At 27.7% G+C, this 12,331-nt stretch overlaps 1 protein-coding gene across 2 annotated transcripts in view; it reads right to left on the bottom strand.

The window, feature by feature from the left end:
* Nucleotides 1–12,331, bottom strand: part of LOC121117490 (uncharacterized) — a 64,539-nt gene that overhangs the window by 23,045 nt on the left and 29,163 nt on the right. For both annotated transcript variants that reach the window (XM_071888561.1, XM_040711942.2), the window contains exon 2: nt 5,384–5,933. In XM_071888561.1, coding sequence (XP_071744662.1) covers nt 5,384–5,607 — 224 coding nt within the window. In that variant the 5' untranslated portion in view covers nt 5,608–5,933. The remainder of the gene's footprint in view (nt 1–5,383; nt 5,934–12,331) is intronic.

The following is a 12,331-nucleotide window of genomic DNA, read 5'->3' on the forward strand; positions in this document are numbered from 1 at the left end:
ATTTCTGTCGTCTAAAACTATTTTTTTAGGGTTACAACTCGGTTGCAAATCTATATTTTATTCCGGTTTGTTTTTTAGTGATTTTTCAAGACCGATTTGGACAAATAATACGGTTGAGAACGTGACCTTAGACCACGCGCCGAAATTCAATCATCTTGAAATATATTTTTTTTTTGGTATTACTCTATGAACCAATTTTCTCTCTTACCCGGAGCTCCACGAGCTGTACACTTATGAAACACTTTAAATTTTATATGACATCATTCCATCGTATATATTGCAGAATAAATATTTGAGTTAGTAAATAAACATTTATTTGATAAATAAGATTTTTTTTAATGGTATTGTTTTCAATAGTAATTTAAAAACTAAGTGGTTCTTATATTTAAGTTTTTTTTAAGAGTTTCAAATCAATGTTCAAAATTTGGAAACACAACTCATAAATTCATCAATAATTCATTTATAAAATAAATTAATACCGAATTTAAAATGAGTATGGATTTCAATGAAAAAATTAAAAATGATTTTGGAAAATATTGGTGTCCAATTCAGAATTTAATTATTTTTCTTACAAAACTAAAAAAATTCAAAGATTTATCATTTTTTATAGAATAAGAAAAAAAAATACAATTTAAAAATATTCTTCTAATTCAATTTTTAGGGAAGCTTAGAAAAGACGGCAATATAAATTTTTTGTTTGAGTGTCCAGCTGGGGTGCCAGAACAAAAACTTGCCAACTTGCATGTTTAAATAATTAGGATACATTTTTATCTTGAAATATATAAACAAATGAAAAAAGTAGGTCATATGAACAAAGTTTCCAAGTACCAAAATTGTTTAAACAATTTTGATATCTTTTTTGAAATTGATATGATGATTTACTTACATATATGATGTAGTATGTTTTATATAAATAGTTCATTGAGAGATAGCAATATATGAAGTTTTGTGCAAAATATTTTTATTTTTTCTTGATTAATCATTATTTTGTATTTGAAAAAAGGAAATGAAATAATTTTGTTGAGGGAAACAGAAATGGCAGGCATTCTAGAGAGTATCAAAATTTGTATTATTATTATTTTTAATGTTCCTTTAATTGGTTAGATAGAGTTGAAGTTATGAAGTATAAGTAAACCTTATAGTATTATATTTATTCCAAAGGACCAAGGAATCTTATTTGAAGTCTTGATACATATATCTCATGAACAAAGATCAAGAAAATCAAAAATTACCAATATATTTTTTACATCATTAAACATACAGTATAATATTTCATAGACATATTTTGGTTAATTATAGGCTTTGTACTCAAAATTCTGTGATCAGTTGAGATATTCAATAATGTTAACTATATTTTTATTTATTGTGACGATGAATTTTCCCTTCTTGAAGTGTAATTTTTCGACCTTGAAATTAATCAGAATAATTTGTTGATAAAAATTGAGGATAATATCACGAGTTAGCCAAGTTTGACTATTCCAAAATTATTTTGTATTCCATATTCAATTTTAGTAGCACTTGAAGTGTTGCACGATGCACTTAACCTCGATTAATTTCTGATTCAAAAAAAAAAAAAAAAAAAAAAAATCGAAAGCAAAATTCTTTTGTTAATTATTCATGCCACAAAGGAATAATAAATTCCTTTGTTGTACAAACAACTCCTAAATTGAGGCCTTATTCCTTTTCAAACAAAATTTCTAAAATATGGTGGTTGTTTATCCTTTAAACATAAACACATATTTGAAATCAACATATATTTTCTTGCAAAAAAATATATTAATCTTTGCGTGTTATTGGTTCTTTTCTTACTCAAAAGTTGTCTCAAACCTATAAAAAGGGTAAAAGTAATCCTAAAATTCAATTTGGAAATTCTTAAAATCAGATTTGATGCAAAATAAACTTCTTTTGGATTCGTGATCAGCGTTTCAAGTACTACTGTAATTGAATATGGGATATATAATATAATTTTTTGGCTGGCATGTGTTATTTGACAAATAATATTATAAATGAATGGAATCCGAATTCAATTTTGAGAAACATATCTTGCATTTGTGTTAATATATAATATATTATTTCTTATTCTATAAATTTGAAAGGAAGGATTCCAATAGATAAAATATCACCAGTAATGTCTGTAAATTTGCATTCATTTAACGATAATAGAATAAATACATACATCGCAATGTACTAATGCATAATATAATATCAACGATACACATCAACATAAAATAAATATAAATATATACGCTATCAATATATCCACTAAAAGTTTATAGTAATATGGGTACATTGTAAATTTTTGAAAAGGAACCTAATGTTCAGAGTATAATTAATTTTTGTTCTTATCATCATTATAATGAAGATTGTAGATAAAAATAATAATAACAAAAAAAACACATTAAATCCTTTGATCAAAAGATATTAATAAATCATTATTCATGTGCCATAAATATGCAATATCCAGGTATTCATTCACATATTTTCAAAATATGGAAAAATAATAAATATAATAATATGTAGAGGGCGTCCATAAATCATTTTTGTTGGTTTTTTTTTTTGCTATTTGTATATTGAAAATATTAAATATTAAAAAAGAAATATGTTTGTTAGGGTGGCTCTTATTATGTACCAATGTATTTATTTTTATTCTCTCACCCACCCTATAAATCAGTTCTAAGTTTGAAAATATATTCTTGTGCAAATTGTTTTTTAACATTTGAGCAACATTCAGCTGTGCCCCAGGTTGGTGCTATTGGCTAAAATTTTAAATTTCTCAATTTAGAATGAATACAAATTTTACCACGTCCGAGAAGAGAATTGTGCAGCAAATAATGATTTGTTTTGAAGATAAAGTGCTTTGTGCTACAATAAACATTCAATAATCTAATTGATCAGTGTTAAAAGGGATTTCATTTTGAAATGTATTAATGCTTACGATCAAAGTTGGTACTGTATAAAACAAATGTTATTAGAAAAAAATTGGAGAAATAAAAAAATCGCCTAATTTGTCAATAGGGCAAAAGTTAAAAACTGAGAACATCATTTAATATGAATTAAAGTCAAAAATATTTTACACAGTAAAGTTTTATTGTGAAGGGAACAAAAAAGGGAGGGGGTGAGACAAGTATAAGTAGAACATTCATTTTTAAGGGCCACCCTAATGAATGTCTCAATAGTCTAAATATTCTTTTACTTAAAGAAGGCCTCCCAATAGGAATTTGTATATATACTGGGTATGGCGAAAAAATCTTTACACTTCGTTTTTCCTACATAAATCAAGATTTTTAAACAAAAACAACACAGAAGTGGTTGGAGGAAAACTTGCCTTTCTGCCAAGGAAAATGTGGCCCCCTACTTACCAGATCCTAACCTATTGAACTTCACTTTTTGGGTACATGTTGAGCCTGCACCATCCGTCAACAAACTTAGGGACACCGTCAAATATTCCATTTCTTGGGACTACATCTGCAATGGGATCAAGGTATTTCGTGGCCACCTGGAAGCCATCATTACTTCCATGGTGGACTACATCGATGATTAGGGTAGCCAAGATATCATATTATTTATTTTTATTTTATTGACATAGCCTATTACAACTGGTTGCTGAAATACATCTTGATAAAGTTCTAGATTGAAAGTGTAAAGATTTTTGACTGCACCCGGTACTAACCTTTTACTTATCCATTAACCTCTCTCTCTCTCTTTTTTTTTTTTGCCAACTATCAAGTTGGTAATTATCAAGTTAGTAACAGTAATGATAATGACTACATACAAAATATACATAAGGACTTCATCCATGAAATTAGGCTTGCAAATATATAGGCACAAAGGCACACACACAATTACAGCTCTAATGAGCAGAAATTGTGAATGAATTTATTTTGGCATAGTATATAATTAGCCTTATGAAAAAAATCATCAAAAGGCATAGTTTTATCATCAAAAAACACTTTTAAATTTATTATTGAATACGTAGTCACGTAGTTACTGTACCTCGCAACCTTCCCTTCTTAAGAGACATACAATTTGACCCAAAACGACCGTATAATTAAGCCATTCTTCCCAAATATAGAATAATTACATAATAGTTGTTATAAATTATTCTCCCCTTAATTACTAGAGCTCGAGCTAATTTGAATTCAAATACTCTATGTTCAGAACACGAATGAGAAGAAAATATCTAAATGATTGAACCTTGATAACAAAATGCAGTATATTTGTTAATAAATAAGTTTGACAAAAGGATGTTAGAATGATATTTTTCTCAACGTTCCGTCCGGAATTTACATTTGTATTCTTCGTTTAAATTTATCGTAAATTTATATAAAGAGATTATTCTGATTAATCCTTTGGAGGCGCTGCAAATACCACTTCATGTTTGATAAATTAATTCGTCACAATGAAATAAATATAAATTGATGGATTTTGTTTAAAAGAGTTTATAGCGTAACCAAGTTAAGTCTCATACATCAAGTTAACATTTTTAGATATCTTAAATCAAGACTCAAATTAACTTAAAAATGCCTATAAAATAATGGGCTGTATGTATAATGTATTTATGAAGTAAAAAAATAAGTTAGGATTTTATCCTTTTCTTGATTTTTGTTCAAGGTTGTTATTATGTTGACGCACCACACATGTTGTTTGATTTAATAATACCAACTCCATTCTCATGTCAAAAGCCCATTAAGAAGATAAAGGGTGTACAAACAAGTGAGGAGGTCACTTTAAATATATTTTTTGGTATTTGAGATGAAGTATTTGCATGAATTAGACCACCATTGCAAAATAGGAATATAAGAAGGGGAAAAAATCATGAACCAGGGAAAATAAACACTAGAACATAAACATGCAACATCACGTGATGATCCATTATAATTTAAAGCTTTCTACAGGACAATTTCACTATATTTTTTATAAGATATTGTTTCAGATTTCGATCCAATATTACCCAACAAATATTTTCGGACTCGCATTCCCGAAAGCTTGGTTTATTTTGCGGGTAAACATACAAACCGTAAGGATACATACAAAATCAAAACTAAATATTCCTATTTAACTTTTTAGTGACAATATACATATATCTTGCGGAGGAAATAAGCATATACATCTATTCGACCATAAGAATGTGTTGATTTACCTCTTTACATTTTCTCATTTGAGATGATAAATTACATAACATGATAAAAGGCACAATATTTAATTAATAGCCACGAAATCATTTGAATAAATAAATGTTATCTTAGATTTTTTACTGACTGCATCGTATAAAGTATCGTAGCAAATATGGAATTTTTTAACAATTGCCTCTAATAGCAACACGATGCAGATATTGGATATTTTGATCAATGTATCAGGCCACATCTAATATTGATATACTTACAGAGATGTGATTCCAGATGAAAGATCCTGTGGAATATCATCCAAATTCTTGTTGGAGCAGTCCACTCTACTCTCACGGCAGAGACAAGGAGAGGAACTATTTTTGCAAGGTTCATCTGTCGTTTCATTTAAATATCCAGATCCAAAAACATCTTTCCAAGAAGATCCTTCTTTAATCAATAGCGATAGACATAGAAGGTATCCAAGAAGAAATGTTCTTCCCATGCTCCTATTCTAGGTCGGTAGGATGTAGCAAGGAATGTTGTGGAATCTCTTACTTGATGATTCCTAAGTTTTTGGGAAGGAAGAACTTGAAGCTTCTTCAAGTCTTCAAGTCCCACATTTTGATGCTAGTCTAATGAGAGGAATGAGGAATACTGAATAGCTAAAGAAAGCTTCTTCTTTTTTATATTCTAAACGACATGAGGAAGAGGAGAGGAGTAAAAGCTTAGAGCTGGGATTTGACAACTTTTATTTCGAATTGCCTCAAAAAGGAATTTCAATTTTTTTTATTCTTTCATCAAATCATTCTCATCTCCTTTTTTTCAAATCTGAAAAAAAAAAAATATATATATATATATATATTATAAAACATGAATAAGAAAGAGAATATAAGAATTCAAAAGTGAATAGACAGACCCACGTCATCAATGAAGGGGTGTACTTATATTATACATACATACAACAAATAGTAAAGATAACAAACAAATCGTAATATTTTATTATATAATTATTAATAATTTTATACTACTTGGTTGTGCAGTGTACAATACCGGAAAATATAAATGTAATCATGTCCACATAAAAAATATTCATCCTACGCAAAAACAAAAAAACAAAACCCAAAAAAACTAGTTTGTAATACATGGTAATACAAATGTAAATACACTATTATTATACACCAATACATAGATATACACGTATAAATACAACACTACAATTTACATAACATTATATGTAAATATATTAATATTTAATAAAAAGATTGTTGATATGCCCACCCCTCATTCGTAGTTTTTATTATTGGTGGTGTTTCTGTTTATAATGACCTAGTTACATATATGTAGGTACATTAGATCGCTTTAAACTGGACTTTTAACGCCAAACTTATAAAATCTGATACTATTTCCATTGTCGAAAAAGTATGAATTAACTAACAAACATCCTTGTTAATTTAATATTGGATCTCAGCAACGTCTGACATTATCGAAATCCAAGCACAATAAGTTTACGAGTTATTTTGATCTTAGACTTTGCCTATTCCAACCTTGATTTGTTAAGAGATGCTTTCAAACATATCAGAATCCATTCTTTTTAGGTTTTGCATCAAGTTTAATACTTGTATTGTAACTATATTGATCTGAACAGACTGAAATATTATTTTTTGTTGGCCAGCATAGTTTTGAAACTTTAGTGAGATCATTTTGAATACCATCCATCTGCAAAGGGAGGCGTTACACAACTGTGGCTCTAGTATGCATTTACTACTAATTGTTAAAATGAAATTTAAAATGTTCATTTAACCTTTTTTTAAATTTGTTAAATGGCATTCACTGGTATTTTGGTATCACTTTTGATACCAGCCTTCTGTAAAGGGAGGTCCTATACCACCCTTGTTCCAGTGTTAAAAATAGTAGCAGAAGTATATGGAAAAAAGTTTTATTTATTCAATACTAAATTCAAAAGAATACGTGTTATATGTTTTAATTAATAAACCGATTTACATTTTATATTGGTTATATGTACACTAAACCGTCTTATTTTTAGCATTTTTCTCCTCCAGCAGAAAAACCTTTTTTGCAGGGGACAATAAAAAAAATTGACATTGGGAAATTTTTGAGGTCATACCAAAATATAACCTAAGTTTGATAGTTGTTGAAAAAAAGGAGAAATAATATCTTGTGTTATTTTTGATAAAACAGGGACACATCAAATAATTGAGCAAATCTCAGACCACTTAAGTTATGAAAAATAAGGTGCACAATATTTTTAACTGATAAACCGAATACTAAAAAAAAGTTCATTTTGTACTCATAGCATAATATTTGAGACGGTACAAGAGATTTTTAATTGTCCCCAGTAGAAAATGTTTTTTGTACAGAGGAGAAAAATATTAACACAAAAACGGGATAGTCTAATATACACACTTTTTACAAATAACCCAATTAAATATGTATGCTGATACAAACACAACACAGGTATCTTATGAATGTTTAACAATCCTTGATTAATAATTAATTATCATCGTTAATTAACAAAAGTGGATTGGAGAGCTCCCTTTAAACATAAAACTCTTTTGTGTCACGTATCGTACTCTTTGAATAAATTTCTTATAATTAGGGATGGACATTTTGGAAAGAGCAAGGAAAAGGAAGGAGCGAGACGCATATGGTACAAATAAATTATGATCTTTGTTAACATCAACTAATTTTAATTTGATTTTGGAGAGAGAAAATATTTTACTGCTATGGAGAGGAGAACCTTCAACATTTAAATGAACAAAAATGCAGGGGAAATATTGTATCAATTTCAATATGCATATTATTATTTTATTTTTCTAAATTACGTCAAAATTAGGTGGGAATTCATCACTTAGAGAGAGAGAGGTGTTCACGTCACTACAATATTTTTAAAATAATGAATAAAAAGAAAAAAAACAACGATAACACCCACGTTTACCCCCCCCCCTTATTTTCTCTAAATTTTGGTCATCCATACTTATAAAATCACATAATTGCCACTTAAAATCGCCCAAGAAAGGATTTCACCTCAATAACTAATAATTTAATTAAGTATGTATTAAAACTAAGTTTTACTTGCAAACTCCAAATCCTTTTTTTCAGATTATTGTTTTCCAAGGAAATAAAGTCTTTTAATTTTATAAATTTAGCAAAAACTGCTGTTCACATCCTATTTCAAATAGTAATATCTTCTGTACCTTTGGTTCAACTTCAATAGATAAAGAAATATCAAAAAAGTAAAAATATGTAAAAAAAAAAAGTTTTATTTATAACTTTTCTTTATATAAGCTAGATTTTGGTCTATTGACATTGGGTTATAAACTTTACAAAGTATCTCTAAAAAGTCAAAATTTGTAACAATAAAAGTTTTATTCCATACCTATTTTTATATTAGCTAGTTTAAAGTCCATGTTGATTACATTATGATCTTTGACCTTTGAATATTATCATATTCTTAATTAAAAAGTCAATATTTTTATTTTCTCATCCTCTAGGTTAGTTCTAATCGTGAAAATATATTCCTGTGTCAAAAATTGGTAAATTTGATTGACATTCAATGATGGCTTTTGAAATTTTGACTAAAATTTTAAACTTCTCAACCATTGCGAACGTTTATATTTTTAAACACAAATGAAACATAGAATAAATTAAAATTTTACCTCTACGAAGAGTGCACTAAATAATGTTTCTTTTTGTAAATTAAACTAAGACATTGATTTTTAGGGCCACCCTATTGACTACATATTATGACATTTAATTTTGAATTTGTTCTCTTGGAGACATCTTTATCTCTGTTAAATTGGATTCATTTATTTAACCCTGAATGTTATCTACAATAAAGGAAAATATAGATAGGACAAAAAATTGTATTTTTTAGATTTTGTGATTTGAATTACAAATGAAATACAGTCTATTGTACAATTATGTTAATTAGAATTAGTTTATCATTTTATATAAAAAAAGAAGATTAATTTATATATATATATTTTTTTAAATGTGGCGTTGGTCGGATGGAATTGGAGAATAATGTAGTATTCATAATTTCATTATTTCTTCAAATCCAAATTTCATTTATAAAAATGTTTCCATTTTTACATATACTGTAGATAACATTCAGAGCTAAAAAATGAATCCAATTTAACAAACAAGAAGATAAAATTTGACCCACATGGTTAAATTGAAGGTCAAAGGTCATAATGTAATACCATGTACTAAATTCTAGCGAATATTAAAATAAGTAGTATATAAAAAGTTTTTTTACACATTTTTATTTTTCAGATATATTTGTTTGTTGAAATTGAAATTTTGAATGACTTTTTTGGGTTCAGAAATTAAAAAAATATGAGCATTTGAAATTTAATGTATGTTTTTGCTAAAATTGCAAGAATATAGGACTCTAATATCTCGGAAAAAAGCTAAATTTTGAGTTGTCAGGTAAAAATCTACATGTGATCTAAATCTCATCAAATTTTTGAAGTATGTAGTTGAGTGTAAAATTGTCCTTATTTTTAGAGATATGATATGAAATGATTCGTTAAATAAAGGTAAGCGTAAAAATCACGCCTGAGAAAAAGTCATAAAAAATATACTAAATTTGTTCATAGAGATTACTATAAACTATATAGTACTCCTTGCTTGCTGATATTATAATTTTAAAAATAGAAAGGAATAATGAAAAAGATCATTCATATTCTTACCTACCTACACTACTTTTTTTTTAATTAACGCTCAACTCAAATTAGCTAGTATTCACATCCTTGGGAATGATCTTATAGCTAATTACACAAGAAAAACATTCTAAAAGATAATATGTGGTCCGTCAACACTAAAGTAAGCTAGATTTAATTTTACCCAAATTGAGTTTGGATTCCACTTGTATTCTTCAATAGAAAAATTGAATCATAATTAAATGAAATGGGCATTTGTGAAGTAAAAAAGATCTCTTTTTATTGATATTTATTACGGATTGCTTTTTGTTTTTTGTCGTGTGTGTTTTTAATTAAAATATTTGAGTAGTATGCAATTTGCCTCTAAGAGTATTACCTACATATATTCCATAGGTATGTATAAAAATAATTAAATACATAGTAGGACGTACATCCGATACAAAGCGCTGCTGTTCGTACCGAACACACGGTTCCTGGTATAATACATATTCATAATTGATTGCTTAAAAAAATATATATAAATATTTATGTAGTGTTCAATCTAATTGTAATCAAATTTCTGAGATAAGGTGAGATACATAAGAGTATGAGTCTTCATTTGATTCATGATATTTAATTTGTTGGGCTTTCAAATAAAATCCCTCAATTTTTAGTTATGTCATTGTGACGATGATTTTATGCTACTTTGAGTGATATTTGGAGTACCTCGAAAGGATTAATTAGAATATTTTTATCGATATTTCATCAAAGAATACAAATGTTTGTTTTTGTAGAAAAAGCTTGCTTTTGTGTTGACAGGCCTATGTGTTTCTTTAAAAAATGATATCTATTAAAAAATTACTCAAAGCTATTTTGAAAATATAACTAACTTAACCTGAAGTATCAAAATATATAATTTCTATAAATACCTACTTTTTATAATGAATACCAATAAATCGTGTGGTACTTAATTCTAACCGAACTGACAAACAAATTTCATTTCATGAATCTAATTTACATATCTGGCCCTCAACACAAAAGTAAACAAGAAAGATTTCTCTCAAAATTAAGTGTGGATTACATTTGTAGTCTCCGTCGAATTATCGTCAATTTCTACAACGAATTATTCTCATAAATTATTTGGGTGTGCCAAAAATTGCAGTTAGCGCAGTCAATATTGGTTGTCACCATAAAAGAATGAGAAATTGATATATTTTATTTGAAAGGGCGCATATCGGAGACAAATTAAGTATCTTAAATCAAATAAAGGCTCTTAATTATAAGTAAAATTCTTGGGGGTCTTAACTCATCCCACAAATTTAAATAAAAAGAAGCTTTTGTATAAGATTGACTCAAATATGTCTATGAAATATAAGGTACACATATGTATATTGGAAGTAAAAATTAATTGGGGATTTTTTTCATTCTTTATTTTTGTTCAAGATTACTTTAGTGTTGACGCACCACATATATAAGTATTCATTAATGTATTTGAAATTACGGATCTTTCTTTTAGAAGTATGCCATATCTTTTGCAAACACAAATATTCACAAAAAGGAGTAGCCAGGTATAATATTTTAATTATCTTTATGCTCGAGTGCTCTTCTCATCATCAGGAGTAGCATATGGAAAGTTTGTAACAAATATTCGTAACATTTTTTAAGTACCATAAATATGCATGTAATTAAATATTATTATTTTTTCCTAGCATATGCAACATCAATTTGTCATGTGAGATGTACTTATAAATAAGTTTTTTTTGTGTACACTCTAGGAATTAAAAGGTTAAAATAACATTCCTAGAAGCTAAAGCAATAACCTATATAGAAAACATTTTATAGGTTATAGGTAGACTTAAATTAATTAATGACAATCCTCTATATTTACATAAATACTAGTGTTGAGATTTGGTCTGAGATCGAATTTTTCTACGTTTCAGTCCAATTTTCAGATCGAAATCCAACACAATAAATATATATGTGGAGTACAGGTAAGTTTAAGAAACAGTTTATGTTATTTAAGAGTAGTAATTTGAAGCAGTAATGTCTGGCAAAGCTCCACAAAAAAAAAGTTCATTTTTAAAAAGCGCTATAAAAAATAAATATTTGTACTTCATAATTTGCTAAAAGAATTTTATTAAAGAGTGTTTTCGAACAACTTGAAATGCATATTAAGTTATTGCTAATATCAATTTTATATCTATAAATGTTTATACCTCCTTTTAGGTACTATTAATGTTCGTAGGCACATAATATTTCAACCCTTTTCAAAAACATAATTACCTGAAAATATTTTTTTGCTCTATTAAGTTCTATTAACAAATCGAAACTTCTAAACTGTGTATTCACGTTAATTCAAAAATAAAAAAAAGTACATAGTGTGCACCAGGGATTTTTAAGGTCCCTGAGAGCGAGCCTCATCCATCTTACAATCTTAGGTAATAAATGACATGCCTCACCTCTCAATATAGACCCCGAAACAGGGGATTATAGCTAGAGTTAAATAAAATATGACATGCCGGTATTTAATATAAAAAAACTGAAATTGACAAGGGTTAATCT

Source organism: Lepeophtheirus salmonis, chromosome 5, assembly GCF_016086655.4.
Source record: "Lepeophtheirus salmonis chromosome 5, UVic_Lsal_1.4, whole genome shotgun sequence".
NCBI classification, from domain to species: domain Eukaryota; kingdom Metazoa; phylum Arthropoda; class Copepoda; order Siphonostomatoida; family Caligidae; genus Lepeophtheirus; species Lepeophtheirus salmonis.